General features: G+C 38.5%; 1 protein-coding gene across 5 annotated transcripts in view; it reads left to right on the top strand.

The window, feature by feature from the left end:
- Positions 1–22,693, top strand: part of TBC1D4 (TBC1 domain family member 4) — a 98,510-nt gene extending 75,817 nt beyond the window's left edge. For 4 of the 5 annotated variants that reach the window (XM_068182370.1, XM_068182368.1, XM_068182367.1 and 1 more), the window contains 9 exons: positions 4,767–4,927; positions 5,710–5,919; positions 9,480–9,638; positions 10,978–11,136; positions 11,596–11,840; positions 14,452–14,611; positions 16,807–16,976; positions 18,687–18,863; positions 20,447–22,693. In XM_068182370.1, the coding sequence (XP_068038471.1) occupies positions 4,767–4,927; positions 5,710–5,919; positions 9,480–9,638; positions 10,978–11,136; positions 11,596–11,840; positions 14,452–14,611; positions 16,807–16,976; positions 18,687–18,863; positions 20,447–20,674 (1,669 nt within the window). In that variant the 3' untranslated portion in view covers positions 20,675–22,693. Of the gene's footprint in view, positions 1–4,766; positions 4,928–5,709; positions 5,920–7,677; positions 7,824–9,479; positions 9,639–10,977; positions 11,137–11,595; positions 11,841–14,451; positions 14,612–16,806; positions 16,977–18,686; positions 18,864–20,446 lie in introns of those variants that run through there. The other variant, XM_068182371.1, reaches the window with a different exon arrangement.
- Positions 22,694–23,149: the final 456 nt, after the last annotated feature.

The following is a 23,149-nucleotide window of genomic DNA, read 5'->3' as shown; positions in this document are numbered from 1 at the left end:
GGGTTTCTTCTTTGCTTCGTTGGTTTTTTTTTTTCTTTGGTTCCTTTTCTGAGAGAGGACCACCGTCTATCCCAGTAGGATCAGTGTGAGGTGTTCTTGGCATTCTCATGTGGGTGAGTGTATGATATGTTGTAATTTAGTACAGTGTGTCAGTGCTTTGCAATCTGCAGACAATAAACTGTTTGACTGTTAGGAACCCTAATTAAAATTTCAATGCATTTTCCATAATAATCCTGGTTACTACACATTCATAAAGTGTGGAATTCCTATTGCACACAAGAAAAATTCTGTAGAGTCTCACTTCTTTATTATATAGCTTTGAGATTACACATGATGCAGCAGGCAGCTTTTCTTGGTCTTCTGGCAAACTTCAATGTGTAAGAGCAGAGACAGTCAGTTGGAATTTGTTTTAGAAAGATTTTTGAATTGTAGCAGTCAGATGGGCTTATGAAAAGAGAATGTTATAGAAAGGCGTGGGATTTTTTGATGGTTTTTTTGTTTGTTTGTTTGTTTTTGTTTTTTAGGGCTTTTTAAATTGAATCGCAGAGTGGTTTGGGTTGGAAGGGACCATAAAGATAATATAGCTACAGCCCTCCATATAGTTCCTTTCTTTAAGAAATGAACAGTATAGTGAATTTTGGCATCAACATAATATTTATAGGTGCCTTCAGAATGTTTTTATGGCATTATCAATACATTACTCTGGAGAGAAGGCGAGGATGGAAATGATCTCCACATAATCTTGACTTTTGACAAGTCCGTTGTGCAGCATTGAACAGAATTACAGATAAAGATTAAAAAAATATAAAGGTAAACAAGGTCAATATAAAGGTAAACAAGGCTTTTTAATATAAACACAAAAGCAGCACTTCTAAAAAATGGAACAATCTTCAGTGTAGGTTTGACTAGCCCACAGTTTCTCTGTTCATTGTGTTGCTGTGCCAGGATAATTTAAGCCGAATTTGAACAGATTCCTTTTTTTAAAACAGTTTTGTGTCTCATGAAGGAAGTAAAATACTTGAGAATATTCTTTAAACAAAATAGCAGAAAGTAATTATTCAGAATAAAAATATATGACAGGAGTGAGAACCAATAGAGGGGAGTAAACTGATAGAAACTGGTTTTTCTTCTTCCCAGATGGGAGGAATGCTTCATGTAGTACTCTTACATGTAGGTTTCTGCCAATTTAAAGTGCGGGGAAATTGAATTCTGTGCTTGATCTGGGGGATTTTGTACCATCTCAGCCTCCAAATTGTTAAGTAGGTTGCAGTTATTCAATTGCTGCTTACAGCAATCAAGAAGAGAAATTGAAATGAAAGCAAAATGGGGAAAAACACAAGTCTTGGCATAAGCAACAACAGTCTTTAGTCACAAGTCATTTGGCTTTCATGGACTCAAGTGGAAAATAATTCAGGTAAGTATTATGTAAAGAGTTCACAAGAAATGGGGTAACATTGTGGTTTTTTAAATATCAGTCTTCGGGAGAATTTTAAAGAACAGTTCTGGGAAGAGATTTAGATAATTAAAACCAAGCAATGAGAATATTTGTAATCTGACCAATTTTTTGAGATTTCTTCTTTCTTTCCTTTTTATTTTCTTTCCCTGAAGTAGCTGTCTCATCTTCATGCTATGCATTATCTGATAGAATAGTGAATGGGTGAAACTGAGTTGCAGTTGCCTGAGATGAAACCTTATATGATCGATACTCTGTACTCTTGAGTTCTTGGGATATTACTTCAAACAGCTTAAGGGTGAAAGTAGAGACTGAAATATCTGAGGCATTATACTGAATTTCCAGCTGTTCGTTTTTTATTGTATACAAGCTGATAAATGCATTTTGGTTTCTGTATTGGGTCAGAAGAGTAGGGTAAGTAGGCCTACAGAGAACCATTATTCTCCAAAATGATTTGTGATGCATATGTCTTAAATACAGAATATTACATCATTATCTTTTTTCAGAGATTCTTCCATCAGGTGACCTTGCAGCATGTTTCCCTTGTAGATGGGAAGATGTCCACCTAAGATGTCTGCGTAGGTGGTAGCGAAAACTCTGCTCTGCTTTTCAGTAGCAGTGACTGAACTCTATTTAAGAAGTTGTTTTTCCTGTTCTGGAGATGCTTTGGCTTAGTCTCTCCACTCACATTAATAAACCTCTTCATTTTGTGGGAGCTGATAGCTAACGTTTTTTCTTTAACCCCACCCACTTTAGAGAAACTGTTTTTTGCACCAACCTCCTGAATCTTTAAATTAGGGTAGGAGACCTTACCATTGTACCCTGACTTCTTCCTGCTTTTGCTCTCTAGGGTATTTTTTCACACCTTCAGATCTGATACTAAGCTAGGAGTTGTCAATCTTGAAATCAGGGAACTCTCTTTGCACCATTTCTACCCTCCCTTTCCTAAATCTTTGTGCTTTCTTGGGTTAATATGACATGGTGTGTTTCTGAGCATTGCAAAAGTTTTCCTCTAGTCACTTATTGGACAGCTCTTTGAAAAAGAAGGTGGTTCATATTAGTTGCTTAAAATGACAGGGGATTTTTGTGAAGGGAGGATTTAACAAGAGACATACAGGTCTTCAGAAATGTATGATTTACGTGCTTCATGAGGTAGCGTATGTGATTAGTTCATCCCAATGTAAACTCCGTGACTCAAATGCTGTAAACAGGTTAGTTTTATGCCCAGAAATAGCCACCTTCTTCTTCTGACTTTTCTGTGAATTTTGCTACCGTAAATTGAACACTATTCATAGGACTGTCTAGAGGCACATTAGCTGAACATAGATCTTTGTACATAGCAGTAGAAAAGAACTTTTCATTCCCTTGTTACGTAATGTCTGTTTAGCAAGCCCTGGAATTACTCAGTTTTTGTGTTATAACATGTGATGATATGTAAGACTTGAAATAGTAAGAAGTCGCTCTGTTGCAGTTACTTATAGAAACATAAGTTAAAATTATATATATCCAAACTCAGTATCCCATTTTCAAGAGCTGTTGGACTGAAATACCTTTGAAAACCAGCAGCTATAGGTTCAGAATTAGTGTTACAGTCTAAATAGTCTGTGTTTGGCTACCTTGAGCAGTGGTAATCATCATCATCATCAGAGACACAGAGTTAGACAGAAAAGGTTGTCACAGTTGCTGTTTAGGTTAGTGCAACATGGGGATCTCCTGAGGCCACCTAGCAATAGTGTGGTGCTATAGGGAACTGGGGCACTGTGGCAGCTAAATCAGGAGTGGAGAACAGTTCAGACTATGTGTCATTGAGGGCTCCCAGCCCGTAGTGCTGTTCTTAAGAGGAGAGAAGGGGTTGGTGCCTTGTGCTGGGTAGATGAGTTTGAAGTCACGGTTATTTCTCTGCCAGGATATGGAAGGAGGGTCTGATACCGTGGTATGATCGTGAGCCTGGTTGGTCACTCAGGCTTACAAATATCAGGGAGCTGTTGTAGATCATTAGCATAGCGACAGCTTTGGTGACCAAAAAGGCCAGTCCTAGTTTGGTGAATTCAGCACATTCATTGAGCACAGAGTTCTAGTTATGAAGTGCTGATTAAGATAGTGTAGCTGGTATACTGGTGTAGCTGAAACTTGATAGTCCTCCCTTGCAGATCTCTCCTGTGCAAGCCAGATGTGGGGGGATGGACTCCAGCTGGAAAACTGCAATCACTTGCAACTGCTTTCCAACTAGTGAATGTGCTGGGCTTTCCTTTCATCTAACTTTTTAGGATCCTTGCACTATAGCATTGAAATTTGTTACTGGATGAAGGTTTAAGTGTAGTTACTGTTTTGATATAGCAGTTTTCCCTGTGATGGAGCTGCAGAAACAGCTCCCTCTCTTTAATGCCCTCTTCCTAAAAGCTTGTAATTGTGCCTTGTGCTGTTGACGTTTCGTGGAAGTATTAGTGGCAGATAATCAAAGTGCCTATTGCTATACAATATCTGTGCACCTAATTTAGCACAAATGCAAAATTCTGAAATATTTCTGAAAGTGGATCAAGTACTTACAAAAGTTAAATGTCTTTTCCTCTGGCAGTAGTCAGTAGAAAGGTGTAATTGGTGTGTCCTCCCTGTAAAGCTTTCCTGTATCCTCTCCTTGTTTCTTCCGGCAGCATAAGATATTATTAAAATTAATGTGTAATTATATTTCTACATGGCAGGTGGGGAGAAGATCTGCCCTCTGTTTGCAGGGTCTCTGCTCCTACAGCTGATGAAACATGAGGACATGTGTCCCCATTTATCCAAGTGAAGCATGCACTTCTTGAAGCTTAGGAGAGAGACTGTATGAGAAGGCAGAACATTGTCTCCAATGAAATATTCACCTGTGAGCTCAGCATGACATTTAAAGTGGCACTAAACGGAGTGCTCTGCTCCATTGGAGCACCATCTCTGCTTTTAGGGGTGTTACATCAGATTGCTCCCAAAAGACTGATAGCAAAACAAAACCCATTGCTGTCAAAGTTTGAGGCTAAGTATTACCGTGTTTTCCTCTTAGCTTCTCAAAAAGCTAAGCTTTTATTCTAAGCTTCCAGCTGAGCCCTCTATGAATGCTTTCTGGTGCAAACTTCACAGCATTGTACAACAAGAAAACAATTGGGCACTTCAGTATTCAAAGTGAAGCTCACACACAGCATGCTTTACCTTCTTAAGCTTCCCCACAAATGCTCCTGCAGGTTTGGTTATACATTAGACAGAGTTAATAAAGGTTTTTTTTTTTTTTTCCCTACAAGGAATAATGACTTTAAATACCCGATCTGCTTTTTCTTTCCTTCAGTGATGGGGAGGGAAAGAAAAGAACATCAACCTTCTGCAGCAGTGAATCTCTAAATGCTGCGGGGGCCACGCTCACACCTCGCCGCATCTCCTGGCGGCGGAGAATATTCCTGCAGGTAGCTTCACCTATGAATAAATCTCCTTCCAAGATGCAGCATCCAGGTCTGTGCTTTTATAGAAAATAAACAAGCAGTTGTTACTTAATACTGTACTGAACTGCAACGTGTGATAATATGAAAGGGAGAAGGGAGTCAGTGTGGTACCATATTCGTGCTAGAACCTCGCCAGAGATCGGTTGTGCTCATTTGGCTTTACTGTTTAGGTTTTTGTTGCTTTGAAGAGAGGATTTTGGCATCAAAATGAAATTAATTGCAATCTGCCTTAGCTGCTGTAGCAAAGGAAATTAAGACAGGTCTCTTAATAATTCTTACAACTTTAAGCCATTTAAGGTAGGAACTCCTGAAATAGCTGAAATCATGCTATTCATAAAGTCCCCTTTGGCAGAAATCAAAACCATAGGCAAATGGTAAACTCTATATTTAGTGACCACAAAGTGCTATAGCACTCTGTAGTTCAGGTTAGCAGATGGAAAAAGTAGCTTTAAAGTAGAACTTGTGGTAAATCATAGCAGTAAACAAGCTCAACTGTAAAGGAGGCTTTATGGATAAATGTCTTGTGGTAACTGGAAGGAGCTGGCAGGGGAAAAGTTTGAAATACTGGGTGACCCTTTATCTAACTCTACTTAATTTAAATATAACTTTATTAATGCAAACAAAACACTCTAAAAATAATTCTCTACTGTTGCATTGCATTTTCTCTGGTTTTGGAGTCAGCAAGTCACTACTGAATGTGAAAGGCAGCTATTTTTGTTCTGCTGTGACATAGATTTTCATGATATGTCAAACAATCTGAGTTTCCTGTAATAGCTTTCTGATTCTTTGCAGATGGTCATGATGGAAGTGAATTGTTACCCTTATCCCCTCTCGCTCCACCCCTGGAGGAAGACCCTCTTGTTCTAGTATTGCAAAATGAGGATGGTCCAGATAAAACTGGAGAGAGGAAAAACTCAGAAGAACTACAAAGTCTGTGGAGAAAAGCCATCCATCAACAAATTCTGTTACTTCGAATGGAAAAAGAAAACCAGAAGCTGGAAGGTTAGCTATTTAGAAAATACCCCTAAAAGCTATTGGAGATTCTGCTGCCTGAAGATGAAAATTTTTCTGGTGTTGGGCACCTCAAACAGAAATGTGGTTCTGTAACTTTTTAGTTAACAGTACTAGAAAAAAATCTTTGTTTTCCTAGTCCTGTCTCACGGTTGGTCTACCACGTTCTCTGTCTACCTGACTTTAAATCTTAGTGACAGAAGAAAGTGATAAATTTTCCTTTTTTGGGTGCATGTTAGACAAAGGTTGCTGCAGTCTGTGTTGTATCTGTCTGAGTCTAGGAGTTCTAATGTGAAGTGGAGTGAGGAGAACAGGTGCTGTGTGAACACTTAGGTATGGTAAACCTTACCCTTTCTATCTCGTTTCAGTCCTTTGCAGCTCATGGCCTTTCTCTCCAGGCTTTTTCTTCTTCATTAACCACATCACAGTGGTAATTTATTAATGCTTGAATCCAAATATGATTTTTAAGCAACTGGCTCTTGAGGTATGTCAGAAAGTTCTGTTTTTTGGAACATGAGCACTGTACACTGAAAACTGAGTGCTGTTAGTGAGGGATCTAAAGTTGATCATTCTGATCGTCAACTTCCTGAGCTTCTGGCTAGGACATTTTATTAAGGCTGGTTAAGACTCACACAATTAAAAGGTGAGATGCAATGTCTATCCTAGCATATAGAAATTCTTCAGTATAATAGACTAATAAGCTTTTGGTGCAAGTTGAAAATTCCAAGTGTCCTCTCTACAGCTGCTGCCTTCATCTTCTCCTTTATGCTGTATAACCTATATGGTAGTCTTATTCTTCATACTACCATGCTACTTCAAACATAATGATCTTGTTAAGATCACTTAACTCTTCTTCCTTCTTTAGACTAGCTTACTGGGAAGGCAGGGAGAGGAAAGAAAAGCATCAGGACAGAAGTCTTTCTATGTCGCTACAAGTGTACATCCCTGAATGTATTTCCTACACACATAGTGTATTTCTTGGTGCTGTTTCTCTCTACAGTTTGTCTCCCTGTTGACACACAGTACTGTGGAAACTCCTAGATTCATAGGGAACATTCAGCCAAAATGTTCATTTCATAAACCATTTTAGCAAATAGTCTATTTTTGTGGGGTGAGGAAGCTAGAGATCTGCTGTGGTGGCTACTTTAATGTTATTCCCCCTGACACTTCGAGCTGCTGAGCGATAAACTCTTTGCTATACCTATCCTGTGTGACTGAGGGTACTGAAAACTGTTAAATTAGTCCAGTTCCTTAAGACTCAGTTACAAGTTGTTTCCATTCTGTAGCAGATACATAGAAATCAAGTTCTTCCTACATGATCAATCCTGGTGAAAACAGGAGTGTTGGCAGTGGAGATGCCAAACTGGCATATATTTGCCAGCCCACATTCTTGGTTTGTGCTCTGAGGAGCATGTCTCCATTCTTGTATTCAGGTTCATGAGTACCTCTGGTGAAACTGGTGCTCTTGCTAGCTAGAAATCATCATCTTATTTTCAAAGGGTGAGAAGTAAACTGTTCTAACACCTGTCTCTAGGTTCCCTTCCTGTGGGCTGTTATAACTTGGGCCATTTTATGGACAGGACATGGGCAGAGCCGATACATTCCAAACAAACGTAGCATTGGGTGGTTCTTTGCATCCTAGCCTACGAATAAATTTACATCTCAGGAAAGGGAAATGTAGTCACAGAAATGCAGAAATTTCTTTACTTGAAGCCAGGTTCCTAGCTGTATGTATTAGAGTGGTTCAAGACTGGAATTGCTGTGAAACTATTTCTAGTGGATTTCTGTTAATCATTTGTTGACTTTTATGTACAAAAATATTAATAGAACCTCTTTTCCTATTCCTTTTGCTGTCGAGGAGACTTGAATGCTATTAGTTCTTTATTTTACAGAAGGTAAGTTCTGTCATTTGCACTAACTTGCTTTCTTTTTCTTTTCCTTTCTTTTATTCTGAGAAGCTAGATTCTTCTTTTTCCAGTAGGTCACCTAAAAATATAAAAGCTGCAAAAAGTAGCAGGCCACCTAGCAATGATTAGGAAAAATGTTAACAAGGATGGTTGAAAACAACAAAGGATGGAGTAGTAGAGAGGGCACGTATGATCAACAGGCAAACTTGCTGGCTTTCACTAGGATTAACTGCACAGTTCATGTGGGAGTTTGTTGTCACACTGAAATATGTTACTGCTGTCTTGAATCTGTTGCATGCTGCTTACAAGAGTGAGAATTTTTTGGATGAAATTGTACAGCAGTAGTGTAGCATTGGAAATCGCCCTGGCTGAACTGCAGATTCCTGTGGTAAGATCACACTCCCATTTTTATGGCGGTGCACTGCACCTTGCATAATACCTGCTTCTGCAGGGGCCCCTGTAGTCTTGAATGGGTAAGATCTCAGAGGTGTAACGTTGAGCTTTTGGAAATAATTTGTCATTTTTGAAGTGGGCTAGGCAATGATCATGTGGATTGATCCAACATTGGCTCTAGCTGAAGTGAGATGAGTAGGCGAAGGAACAGATGGTCTCGTTTTGCAGGATGTATACAAATGTGAGCCAGAGTTTGCTTTCACCTGGAGGTGATGGTGGGGAAAGGTGATACAATTGTAAGAGAAAGGGGGCTTCTGCAAGAAGTAGTGTGCACAGATCAAGGCAATTTTGAGATAAGCTCAATTGCAGCTCAGAGGTGGTGTTGGTTTAACTGTTGACAGTTAAACATATCTTTCTAAATTAAGACACATTCAAGACATGGTTTCAGTTTTTTGTACTAGTAGTTAGAGGAACTGGAGTGCTTTTCTGCATGTGAATCATAAATAATAAAATACCCAGAGTTAATTTCTTAGTAATGAAAATGAAAGCTGCTCCTCCATGAAATGCCAGGGTGACAATGCAGCTTTATTTCAGAAGTAGCATAATAAATACTTTGTACCAGGTAGTTCTATGCAGCAAAGCTTTTAAGTTTATAACAGCAAGAGTTCTGTGCTTCAGCACAAATGTGTCTTTCTGGATACGGTTCGTGCTGGTTCATTCTGTTTGCACTAGTCTGCCTGATGATGCCAGTACCAAGAGCTCTTCTCACTCTCTTAAGGGACACGTAAGAACTGGAACCAGTGTGACCGACTTCAGTTCAGAAGACTTGCCTAGCTTGCTTGCCTAAATCCCTAAAAAGAACATTCATATGTTTGGGACTTTCCATACTCAAACAGTTGTAATGTTCATTATAAACAAGAATAAAATTATCAAAGGTGTTTTTGCAGAGCAGGTGCTATGAGATTCTGTTGAGTGGGGTTTTTTTGCCCCAAGCTTTAAAAAATATTTTTATGTGCTTCATGGATTGCTTATATTCATGACCCAGTAAGAGAAGTTAAATTGTTACATGCAACATCTTATGACAACTGACCCCAACTAAGCTATAAACTAATGAATTCTAGATGTATTTATCACCAGTCAGCTTGTTGGATAGATACCTAACTTGAATGGGGTTTGTATATTTGTTGTTATCTTATAATTTTCCGATATTCTGGTTTTCCATGTGCTCTTCCTTTTTGTTCTGCGTTCTAGCAAGCAGAGATGAGCTCCAATCAAGAAAAGTAAAACTGGACTATGATGAAGTTGGCACATGTCAGAAAGATGCCATAAATATTTGGGATAAGAAGTTACTAAACTGCAGAGCCAAAATCCGATGTGACATGGAAGATATTCATTCCACTTTAAAAGAAGGTATTTATGTAGGAGGGCTTTTAGCTCTGGAGTCTCAAGATCATATTTTTTGTTCCCTTCTGATACCAACAGAAATCAGCAATACAGTTTTTCCAGTAGCAAAAAATTGCCTTCTTTTCACAAAGGTGCTGCCTTCTCCTGCCGGACAGAAAATAGGTTCTGCTGTGTCTGCAGGTTACAATGCCAGCAATGCAGAAACATGTATAGTCATACTCCTGAAAGTAGCATCTTGTTTCCATGTGTCATTACATTCAAGATTGAATTTGGAGCCTCTGCAGCCAACACTGTGACCTTTTGGTTTCTGATCAGTGGATCCAGTTCTGAGTTTCAGATGTTCTGATTTTACTTGCTTACTGAGAAGGCAGGACCATAATGTCTACTGTGGACTCTGCCCAAAACCTAGATGAATCAGAGCCAAGTTTTGGAGAGTCTGGAATACAGTCACTTTGTATTTCATTTCCTGGAGTGAAAGGCTGGGAATTTTGTCTTGAAGTAGATATTCCTGTGGACTAGCTGTAGGCCAAGAGGGTATCCAGAGGGTCTTGTTAGTATAATGTTAGTGGTAGGGCTTGATTGCACTGCTCTGCCCTCCTCCATAGAATCTCATGTCTGTGTTACAGATGCTGAAAAATAATTCAGTGTAATCTGGCCATGGTACAGAAGGGAAATTTAAATTGCTACCAAAGTAATTGTCATAGATATAAAGCAGTTCCTCTTAGTGACCTGCAGAAGTCTGCCAACAAATTATTTACCTTGATACCCTCTCTTCTGCTGTTGGATTGCAGTTGAGTTGGGAACAAAGATATGGTTTTTAATTTGTCTTCTTGTTAAATAATTGTTTAGTTAGAAGGTATTAGCAGAGTTGGCATTTTGACTTTCAAAGGTTGTTTTACAGAGTCAGATATCAAAGAAGGATGTATCTCCCTACATTTATGGACTGACATGGGCAGTCCTTTACATATGGAAAGAGGAGTTGGACTTCCCTGAATTTTACACTTTTGAATTTAGTTCAGCTTTTCTAAACAGGTCATTCTACATGCTGAGTGTAGTTGTGCATCTTTTCCTGCTGGAGACTAACAGCTCAGAAGTGGCAAAGGATGGGATGTCTGTACCTCAGTTGCCCAGGATACTGCTCAGTGTAATTGCCCTTAAGTTTGTAGTTCATGTTTAGTTTGTGGACTGAGCTGTGGCTACTGGATGAACGCACTGCAGAGTGGAGTTCACTTTGTAAGGGATCCTCCAGAGTACTTCAGCCAAAATTATGACAAAGCAAATTCTTTTGTTGTAGCACTAAAAGTATCCCCCTGCTTAGGCCTCTTGTTTTTTGGCTGACCTGCAGGTGTACCAAAAAGTCGTCGGGGAGAAATTTGGCAGTTTTTGGCTGTGCAACACCGAGTCAGGCACAGGCTGCCAAACAAGCAGCAGCCTCCCGACATCTCTTACAAAGAACTTCTGAAACAACTGACTGCTCAACAGCATGCCATCCTTGTAGATCTAGGTAAGTCTGTCTGTTCTTTCCCACTGGTTTTGTGGGTCTTTGAGTGAAAAACTCAGCAGTCGTAATAGAAGCTGCTGCTGAAGATAGATGCTGCTCCATGAGCTCCATTTTCTATATCATCAGGATACATTCTGCGTATGCCACTTAAGAGTCCTGCAAGCAGTTGATTTCTTAGGCTATTCCATTCATATGTATGCCCTTCTGCATCTATCTGAAAAGAGAAATCAGGCAGCTGCTTCTGCAAGTTCTGTGCAGATGGGAATATTAAGTGGGTTCAAAAGGTACTCGCTCAAAAGGTCCACAATCAGTGGTAAGATACAGATGGATCTGATGGAAGGCAAACTGCATATGAAAGCAAAGAAAAGTGGTCTGAGGGAGAAGGAATGCTTTTTTGTCAGATGGATTGGGGTTTTTCTTCAGAAGGATTGAATGTCAACTACTCCTCTCTTTTTACATCAGGACGGACATTCCCTACACATCCTTACTTTTCCACGCACCTGGGAGCAGGACAGCTATCACTGTTTAATCTCTTGAAAGCGTATTCTTTGCTGGACAAAGAAGTTGGTTATTGTCAAGGTATAAGTTTTGTAGCTGGAGTGCTGCTTCTACATATGAGTGAAGAGCAGGCCTTTGAAATGCTGAAATTCCTCATGTATGACCTTGGCTTCCGTAAACAGTACCGACCGGACATGATGTCACTACAGGTAAGTCAGCCCTTCTGGAGCAAACCAGAGTTTTAAATTATTTATGAGCTCTTAGGGGCTGCTATCTTCTCCAGGGCCTTATAAAGCTTCTTACACTGTTTTGGAGGTTTTGAGGTACATGTATATTTTACTGTCAAGCCCCTCTCTGTCTCTCAATTTGCAAACAGAGAAGTTAAAAACTTGCAGAGTTTTTCCTGTCACACAGCCCTGTCATCTCTTTAGAAATTCTTTCTGCTATTTTGCCTTTCTTTTTCTCTTCCTCACTGCGCTCTCTTCCTTATGCCAGAAAAAACTGATATGCTTTGTCATGTATTGATGGAGTTTAAAAATTAATTAGATTTTGTTTTTCTTCAGTCCATGAGCATTTGCATGTAAATTTCTCTCTTGTAGGGCCAAGTCAAGTAAATAGTGACACACAGTGGCCAGTCAGTGTATTCTGCTGGCATTTGTACTTGAGGCTGCTCTGCCTTGAATCCTCATTTCACCTCTTTTTCTCTCATTGTCTTCTACTCCATCACCCTCAACAAAGAGAGAAAACAGATGAATTTTTAATAATTTAATTATCTTGTGCAATGATGCATGCTCTGCAATATTATTTAACAGCTAGCTATAGATACTCAAGACTGTTTAGGAGGGAGACAGAAAATTTTTCAGACCTGTATAAATTTTAGGGCTTAAAGTTTGAGAAATCTTTCACCTTGGCATGCAACTGTCCCCTGATTTGAATAATTTTAATATGCTATAAACCCTTTATTTTATAAAGGAATATACCACTGATGAGTTAAAGCTTGTATAATCCACAGTGGAGGAAGAGAAAACAACGCAGCAGATAGAAAAGTCTCCTTTTTTTTTCCATGCTCCCTGCATAGCAAGCACTTACAATTAAGTAAAACTAAAGGGAGGCTTTCATCCCACTTTTCATGGCCAGTCGCTTTAGGTGCTTATTTGGCAAATGTCCAGAGCAATGGTATAGATTGTAGTTAAAGAAACTGTATGTGCTTATTCTAAAAACAATAGAGGTCTGTGGATGTAAGTATGCTATAACAAGTTTGTTGCTGATGAATTAAGAGTGAACAGCCATAAGAAGTATTGTTTTACCTCCTTCTGTTCCGTTTCCCTCCACAAATATGTTTTAAACCAGTGAGGGTCAAAGTGTGATAAATGCATGTTTGTGGGCTTTTTTTTCCCCTAGTAGATGCTCTCTGAGTGTGTGTGTGTATGTTATACTGTAGTTGTAGACTTCCAGCAGCTGATGATTTGGGGGCATTCACATGTCCAGGATTTGACATTTTAGTTCAAATGAGTGTGACTGTTTCATTAGCAGAACCTCTTAGTAAAAACATTTTTAAATTTGAGAAATTGATCCTCTGATTTTGAAACTTAGAGAATCTTAGTATATTTGGGTTGTTTTCTAATAGGAATAGAGTAGTGCAAAATTCTTTTGTATTTACAGTAGTGAAACACAAGCAAGCTTATAGACAGGATTGGCTTCAGTCCTGTAGAAGAGAAATGTTGGGTGATTCTTCAGGATAATGAAAACTTATTAGACTTGGATTTTTAGTTGTTGTCTGGTAAAAGTAGTAATCTAGATCCTTAGTCCATCATGAGCTATCCTAATTGTTTTATTGCTCTGTGATGCAATTCTGACTTCATGCATGTGTTTTGTATTGACATTGTCCAAACTGGGCTTAATTGGTACCTTACACAATTAAAGCAAGAACTCAAATGCATGCACAAATTTAGCTGATTTGCCTAAACGGAAGTGATCCCTCTGCTTGTGTGCAGTGCTGATGAACAGGTAGCTTCAAGTGCACTCAGCTTTTGGTAGGGAACAAGCATGAACTCTAGAAGTAGGAAAATAGCTGGATCTAAAGAGTTATTTTCTTATTGAGGAATAGATTCACCTTAAGCATAAAGCACTGTTGACAATAAAATTGGACCTAACAACTAATCAATATATGTCTTCTTCTTATCTTCTGCTGTCTGAGAGAAGCATTGCAAGGAAATAGCTTACCACAGAGTTATATTTTTTAGCCATGAAGAGCACCTTTTAACTATTTTCCCTTGCAACCTTTTATAGGTTGTACAGCAACACTTTTTTGCATCAGTATCTTAAATTCCACAGGACCACTGAGAGTTGTGCTGGGAAATATATGTGTGGTACACCTGTGTGTAAAATGTATTCTGTGGGTACAGAAACTGTCTAAAGTGATGACTGTAGCATTGGAGCTTTAAATGCAGTAAAAATAAGGCTAAAATTCAAAATTCATTGCTGCAAGACTGAAAGTTCTGATTTGTTGACAAAGCTGGAGCAATATATTCCCTTCTTACCTTAAGTCTGTGAATCTGAAATGATACTTCATTAGTAATCAGGTTCAAACTGTTCTTTGTTATTGACTGCCCTGTTGGTTTTAATTCATTAGTGGCAGGTTGTTTATACATGAGTAAATACCACTTGAGGCCCCAGGAGGCAATTAATGTTCTTTTTACTGTGCCATCTGTACTGCAGTTAATTTCCCTTGAATGAAATAAGAATAATTTGGAAAACTGAGTAAAGCTGAACTTTTCTTTCTTTACTTTCTCCCCCCTCCAATCCCCTCATGCACTGTAGATTCAGATGTATCAGCTCTCGAGGCTTCTACATGATTATCACAGAGACCTGTATAATCATCTTGAAGAGAATGAAATCAGTCCCAGTCTTTATGCTGCACCGTGGTTTCTTACACTGTTCGCATCTCAATTTTCATTAGGATTTGTAGCCAGAGTGTTTGGTAAGAAAGTTTATTCTATTGAAATAATAAGAACAATATCCATTGTGTTTTGAAACACTCCAGGAGTAGTTTTCTACATGCTGGGGACATTTGGGGTGATTGTTATGGGTGGCAAGTAGCAACACTTTTCGTGGTGGATGCCAGCTCTTCTTAAGGGGAAAATCCAAAAGGTATTTCTTGAAATATCAGACTTGAGCAAATGATTATATCTTCTCTTACTACCTAAGAGACTTCTGAAGTGTAAACAGCAGAAAGTTTATTGCTGCAAATGTATTTTATGCAAACATATTCAGTTTATATCAATAGAAAATTTCATCTCGCCGAACTTGCAAACTGAAAAAAGAAAATGCATTTCCGAATTCTGATTCTAAAGTACTTTCAAAAGAAAATTCAAGCAAATTTGAACTTAAAGGCTGGTTTAGGTATTCATGTATATATTGAACAATTTCCAAGTCATAATATGCCTCTCATTTCATTTACCTCTTTGGATAATGTCTAGTACAGAAGGCTAAATATTCTGGGTAGTGTTTACAGTATGAGGATGTCAAGTAATTATTTTTGGGTTCTTTTGTTATCCATAAGAATTTCCATCTTAGTCAAATCTCTAGTAATGCACCTTTTTGTTTAAATTTAAATTTATGTGTTAATGCAAAACTCACTGTACTTGTACATGCACCAAGCATCTAAGGCACTTCCTCATAAATCAGATACTTTTTCCCCATTGATCTTTTGGTTTTCATATGGCACCTTTTGTCCTTTCTTAGGAAATTCAATCTGACTTTGTCTCATGTTTTAATACTGGAGTGTGTTAGGTTCTCAATTTGTGTGGTATGTTGGCTTGGGGGCAGGAAGAGGGTTTTGGTTAGTTGGGTTTGATTTTAAGTTTTGTTTTTTGTTTTTTTTTTTTTTTTTTACCCAGTGCTTTCTCAATTGCGGAGGGTTTTTTCCATTTACAGCAAACACTTTTTGGCTGCTGTCTGGGTGAACAAATGATTGGTGTATCTCTTTCTCAGTGGTGTACCAGTGATGTGAATGCCCATTTCCCGGTGGGATTTCTGAATTCTAGGACACCTGAGCATCTTATGTTTGTGTCTTTTTTGTAGTTTGGTTTTTTCTTTCTGAAATGAATTTTTTTATGGATGGGGAAGATGGGAAGGAGGTTCAGTGTTCACTTCTCTGTAAATAAGCTGAGCAAGGCATGTTCCCATTTTAAAATTGAAAAGTTACTGTGTTATTTTACTTCTTAATGCTTTGGATTCCTGAATTTTCAGTGTCTTATGGGCCATTGTCATATACCAGGAGCAAATGGCTATTGTCTGTCCTTCACAAATTATATACTTGTATTTATGCTGTTTGAATGTCCATCATAGACTTGACAAGGGAGAATTTCAGGAGCTGCATTTGAGGGAGATGGTTGTCTCATCAGTGTCCTTGTGCTGCTCTGTGATACTGGATGAGGCCACGGATGACCTCTTGAGTATCAGGATCAGGAACTGAATTTCTTCAGTTGTTTTGCCCCAAACAAACCCTCTGTGGTGTGACAGAACCAATAGCTCAGGAGGTTTATTTGGAATGCCCATGTGCTGCCTTCATCTCAGTAACTTCAAGTCTACCACTGATTCTGAGGCAGAATCCCTATTTACTGTCCTCAAGATTCCCATTTCTGTACAGTCTGTATCTACTGACCTGCAGAGCCCAGACTTTCCTCTCTTACCTGTGTAGCTATAGCTGAAAGTAAGGGTTTGGGGCTTAGATTATAGCCAGTAAGATCACTACTATGAATTTTGAAAATAATATAACTGGTTATGGAATCTAAATAATTTTTTAAGGACTAGCTTATGCCTGTAGAAAACAGTTGTGTTGTGATCTACCCCCCAGCTGCTTTTCAGTCACAGGAGCACTTAAAACCAGTTAGCAGTTGGTTAGCAGTCTCTGGCAGACAGTGATGAAATGCTTATTGCAGATAACTGCTACAGACATAATAAGCATGCATTATTTTTTGAATGCTCTCTCACATCTGTAATATGAAAGAAAATACATGCTTTATCCTCATGTTGAAATAAGACAGATTGCACTTCTGAACTGAGTAACATCTGCACTGTGATTGATTACAAAGAACATCCCCGTAAATATATGTATTAATCCAGTGACTCTAGCTCCCATTTTCAAGATACTTTAATTATTTTCTCTTTTAGACATTATTTTTCTTCAAGGAACAGAAGTAATATTTAAAGTAGCACTGAGCCTACTTAGCACTCAAGAGACATCTATAATGGGATGTGAGAGTTTTGAAAACATTGTTGACTTTCTTAAAACCACTATTCCAGATATGACTAAACCTCAAATGGAAAAAATTATTACTCAGGTAAGGATGTTTTTCTCTTTACTTTTTCCCCCCATATTTGGTTTACTTTAAAAGAATCATGCCTACACTATATGCAAAAGTCTTCTCAGAAAAAGGTATGTAAAGCTTCTGGAGAAATACTGTCAGTGGCTGGAATCTTCATATCTATAACTTCCTCTGCATTGAAGCTGCAAACTGAGAATGAGCCTGTCTAGTACCTTAATTGTGAAACTGCGAGCTGCGCTGCCCCTTCAGGTGGTAGTTCGGAGATAACAGAAGAGCTCTAGAAAACCATGTCTGTGTGCAGTAGTGGAGTAAACACTTGTGCCTTCCTTTGGCTTGTTAAGGTTTGACTCTTTCAGGTGCTGTTAGATAAGAATTCATTTTTAGACAATGTAAATCTTCATTTCCTTATTGCATTGACTGTCATTGCTGTGCTAAACCTCTGTCAGGCACTTTGGTGTCTTTCACAACTCATTGATTCTGGGAATGATAGAGATGGTAGTTTAACACATTTGATACTCTTAGACATTAAATCTGTTCTGTGCTCTGCATGGGCTGCAGAGCAGCTGTGCTGTGTGGGCAGGGTATAAATGGCTTTGTGCAAAGCCAGGTCTGGTAGAGTAAGAATGGGTTATGTTGCCTGCAGAGCTGAATGTGGTTACATGCAGGGCAGGGCAGCTCAGCCCAGCTCTGCTGGCCTGTGGTGTGGTCTCATGCTGAGCAGCCTTCCACATCTGCATTCATGTGCAGACTGCCTGTATCCTGTTGCTGCTACCTAGCCTGGCTGCAGGGGCAGTTGTTTGGCTCAGTCTTGTAGCTCCCAGGACCATCCTCACATAATGGGTAATGAAAGAAAAATGTAGACATTATGCAGATCTGTAATGCACAGATGATTGATCAGGTAGCTGTGTAGAGGAAAATGGTACTTACCCAGCTTGAACACTGCATAATTTAAACTTCTATCTCATTTGAATAGAATAGAACAGTGAAAGTAATACAGAACTTGGTTTTTCAGGGAATCTGTGTGTGTCTTGTGTTGATGGAATCTTTGTGATCTCTGGAATAAGGAACAGAAAATTGATGTCACTGTAGACATCCTTTCAATCCTAGTCTAAAATGTTTGGTAATTTTCTGAACTGAGAGGCTGTAACTAGATTTGCAAACAGAGCAGGGTCATATGTCCCATCACTGTTAGAAGCTCAGTTCTGTAGTCTTCACAATGCTTTGTCCCTGAAGTATCCCAGTAAGAAAGTAGTGTGTCATCATGCACGGATAGAGCACATGGAAACTGTAACCATGGAGAAGGTTTTTACAGAAGTCTCTGAATGAGCTCTTGGAGTCAAGGGATCCAGTTTTGAAGGCAGAGATCTGATGAATCCCAGATTTTAAAATTTTGTCTTGAACTTCTTAATATTCCTGAGCAACAGTCAATAAAGCTTTGTCATATTATAAAACTCTTGGATTGAATAAGACTTTTCTGCTGATACATCTCGTAGTAAGAGATGGTATTTGGTAATTGTGGAAGACATGATCCAATTTATTTTGAAGTCTATGATTTATTATGGCTACAACTCTGTTATAATGCTCTTACTGTAGACATCCCCTTAAAATACTTTTTTGAAGGGAACAGGAAAAGCATTAATCGAGAAGAGTTGAGTCTTAGTCAGACATTCACATGGAATAAGTCCTCCCTGTTGTAGTTAAAAATGGTCTTTTCTCTCATGGTAGGTATTTGAGATGGATATTTCAAAACAGCTCCATGCCTATGAAGTAGAGTACCATGTTCTTCAGGATGAACTACAGGAAAATGTGAGTCCCTGTGATGAAGGTGAACCTCTGGAGAAGCTGGAGAGGGCAAATAATCATTTGAAGAGGCAAAATATGGATTTGTTGGAGAAGCTACAGGTAAACTGGGCTACAAACTCATGGTGAAGTAATTTCTGTGATTCAGCCAATAGAGCAAAAAGTATTGTTTTAAGTGTATGTGAGAAATCTTACTTCAAGACCTTGTGTAGTTGAGCAGTTCTCTTAATTACACTGATTCACTTTTGCTAGGCATACTTCTAACTCCTCTGTCATTCCTTGGACTTTTCCTTCTTGATTTAGATTTCTTTTTTCCCAAAATCTCTCTACCTTTATCTGCCATAAAATCTGTTGGCAAAATTTGTTTATCTTACTGAAAAGTGAGTTCTCTGTCCCTTCATCTCTCTGCTTCCCTGTTGGAAAGGTTTAACAAATAATCCATAGTGCAGCAGATTTGTTTGGTCCAGGCCTTTGTAGGTAGTGTTGTTTTGTTTCTTTCTGCTGAAACTCATAGTCCTACTTTTGGAAGGTGGTCTCTCCTAGCAGACCTGATGATATCTGAAAGCCCACCAGACTTTGCCTGGTGAAGTTGTGCTTTAAAAAAGCCCTTTCTCCTTCACTATTTACCCTTTGTCTCATAGCTTGGCCAAGACTCGTTTCAGTTGCAATATGTTGTATTGTCTTGCATTTTCTTGAAAGATAAATTCTTGTTTTTTTCATCATCAGGCTATTTCTTGTTATATTTGTTAATTTGAAGCAAAGAGCTCAGAAACCACTTTCAGCTTCTGAAATGGGAAAATGGAAGGAAAAAAGGAAAGATCAAGTCCTCATTATTTTTGTGTTTACGGGCTAAGGGTGCTGTGTTCTTTTGATACGTAAAACAGGAATCACTTGCTAGTACTGATTTTTCTTTCTTATTTTTCTTTATTTATTTACTGCAGCTGTGGCTTTTACTTCTGTTCTGAAAATGCACCAAAGGCATAGAATAATTGAGTGGCTTATTTGAAAGGCTCTATCAAGGCTTTTCTGTTGTTTCACAGTACCTTACAATAATGCATCTTTCTCAGTGCTTAACCTCTTCACCTTTTTGTTTGCATAACTTCTTCATTGCTCTGCTTGTACCCATTCCTAGGAACAATCAGTATTCGTCCAGTTCCCACAGAGGGAACTGCTGCTGCTGTGGTCCAGGGTTTCTTTGACTAGTCAGAGGAAGTTGTAGGTTTTTAATTGAAGAACAGGGAACACAGTCTGCTGTTAGACTTAATGTTGTTGTTCTCCTTCCCTCCAACCTCTCCATTTTTCTAATTTACTTTATCACAGAGAGTTTCCTTTGTTCCATCCCTGTCAGACAGGTCATGTCTTCCAGTGCTACTTCAGCTGCTGATTTCCTTTTTCTCCCTCCAGCTCCAGTTCCTTGTTACTCTCAGCTCTCCCTTGCTTGCTGCAACTTGTATGTCTCCTTCCCTCTCTAAAGCTTTGAGAAATTCTTCAGATTGATCTGGTCACTATGAGGAGATTTTGTGTATGATACACAGTATGCATTCCTTGTATTGTCTGCCTACACAGATGTCTTTTAGAAGTAGCTATGTAAAAATACCATAATTTTAATATTATGATACTATATAATAATATTAAAAGAAAACTATTCAGAATTTATCAATTTATGATAATGTTACTGTTTGCAGGTTGCTCATGCTAAAATTCAGAGTCTGGAAGCCAGCCTGGAGACTGTTTTGACACGAGAGAACAAAATGAAGACTGTAATTCAGTCCCTGGAACAGGAGAAGATAACATATCAAAAGACTCTTGACCAGATAGTGAAGTATTTGCCAGCAGAAGTGTTGTCTGACTGTGAACTGCTCCTGAAGGAAGTAAATTACAACCCAAATAATAAAATATGGAGTAAGCCATAAACCAGGGTTTTCTAGGCAGCATTTCTTCAAAAACAAAAAGGGAATGAAAAAATAAGTATGCTGCTTTCAATAGCTACTTAGCAATAGGCAATGGTATTACCCAAAAATAGTGCTGGGACACTCATAGCTACAGATGGGCCTTCAAGTGTCAGAATGCAAATTCAGGCTATTAGTTTTTTTATGATTATGTAAATAAATCAAAAGGGGGAAATAAAGGATTCTCACATGTAATTATGATGAGTAGATGTATATTTAGATTTGACCTAAAGGAAAGGAGAAATTGGAGTAGACAAAGACAATGGTGATCTGCAAATTCACTTTGGATGTGCTTGTCTTATAGTGAAATGAGGATAGTGTGTCTTTATATATATGTATATTGAATATATTGAATAATACTTGAAGAAAAAAAAAAAGAGAATGTAATTTTCCCTCCAAAGAGCAGCATGTTTCATATCTTCTGTGGAAAATCTGTGTGATCTCATGCGTGCCTCTCTTTAATTCTACTGATATTGTGAGCACAGACCAATAAGCAGAAAAAGTATCATGACATGGTTTGCACAGAAAGAGCTGTAGTGTCATCCGCTGCCTGGGCTGTACCAGTCAGCAGCGTAATTCCACGTGCATGTTGGAACTGGAAACGAACAAGCATCGCATCATAGCTCCGCCTCCCTAACCAGAGCTAAGGAATAGATGTCTGCATGCACTCGCAGAGCTCGCAAAGGCAAGAGCTAGCAGTGGCTGCCACTTCTTTCCTGGCCTGTTTGCTTCCACCCGTCCTGGGGTTGATAGTGATGAGGAGAGAAAGGAAGCACAACGGTGGGATGGCATTTATAATGATGTTAATTTTCCACCAGAGACTTGCCTGTTGTAAGAGTTAGATGTGTCAGGGGCTCTCATTTAACCAAAGAAATGCTGCAAGAAGCCTTGTCTAATTGTATTGGGATGCAGAAGGCTGTTTTAAATTTTATGAAGAAAATTGAGGTAGGTTGAAGGAAGTTAAGTGTGAGTGCACAAGAGAGGACCAAGCAAGTCTCAGATATTATGTACCTTTCAGTTTTCACATATACGGTGGCTATACATTTCAAAGGGGATCCTGAAGTACAGGCACAGTTTTAATAACAATTTCCAGGCTATTCCTATTTTAATACTACTTTGTGGTCTTTTTTTTAAAACAAAAGTCATGAATTTGTGTGTTCTGGACAAAAGGTGGGATAAACTCTGATCATTTCAAGGGAGAAAATATGTTTATAGAGGTATAAAAAGTTGCATATAGATTTGAAAATGTTTTTGAATGGAATTTTTGAGAAAGCTTAGACAAATGTGTAATAGACAAGTATTTTGGAGTGTATGTCTGAACCCTTGATTGCGTTTTACAGTGGCTCGTGTTATCTCTTTCTGTTTATACTGTATTTCAGGAAACACTTATTCTTTTTAGTAAGAAAACCAATTAAGCAAAGTGCCAAATGCAGCAGTGTCTTTTCACATAAGATTGTCCAATTTAGAAAGCAAGGACTGAATATCACTGCTTTCTAAGTATTATGCTTTATGTTACCATAAAAGTGAGGAACAGCAACGCTTACTTGCTGCGCACTGCTGTGGAACTCAGGGGCTTTGGCTTTCCTGGGTTTTTTGTTGTCTTTTACTTCCATGATTTGATTAAAGATACTGATTTACATAACAGTCTCTCTTTTTACATTCGGGGTGAAAGGTCTTAACACTGTATATAAAATTATGTGGAATCTGTCTAGATATTTCAAGAATTTCATATTGTACTAGATGGGGAAATGCCAAGTGAAAAAGCAGTTCTTTGCAGTTTTGTTCAGAGTGAGTTTTAGCTGATGTGTACATAAAAACTAATCCCATAAACTGCAGCACTGTCTGTTACAAAGAACCTAGATTATTCAGATACATCTTTTTTTAAAAGATGCACTGAATGAGCTTTATCCTCTGTTTCAATTTAAATTTTTTTCATGTAATGCCTGGAGAAATTCCAATAAATGTCATTGCTGCATTTCCCATGGCCTCTGGCTAGTTTTATTTTTCTACACTTCAAGTACCAATCTCATTCTCAATAGTACGGTTCACATGAAATATGAAAAGGATCTGGCTTTAGTTTCTACTTGTGGGGAAGAAAACCTGCAGGATTTGTAAAAGTACACAGAGTACAAGGATAGATATTCTTCTCAGAGAGAATAATCTTACTTTGTTCTTAACTGAAGATGAATTTTTTAAAGGTATTTTTGTTCTGTAGCAGTTCAGTTAGTAGTACATATGCATGTTGAGAATAGTAATTTGATTAACTTTGTGTATCTAGCTTTGAAGTGGGAGGAGAGTGCAACAACACATGGGAATAAGCTACAGAAGTCAAACCACAGTGGGGTAAGTGTCTCATGGCATCAGAACACTTCTGATAATGTTTTTAGGCTGAACCCAAGAGTGCCTTGTAACTGGGCATTTCTAGGCTGTGTAGCTTGA

The sequence above is a fragment of the Anomalospiza imberbis genome, chromosome 2 (genome assembly GCF_031753505.1).
Source record: "Anomalospiza imberbis isolate Cuckoo-Finch-1a 21T00152 chromosome 2, ASM3175350v1, whole genome shotgun sequence".
Lineage (NCBI taxonomy): Eukaryota > Metazoa > Chordata > Aves > Passeriformes > Viduidae > Anomalospiza > Anomalospiza imberbis.
The sequence above is the reverse complement of the archived record's forward strand: the minus strand, read 5'-3'. Positions and strand labels throughout refer to the sequence as shown.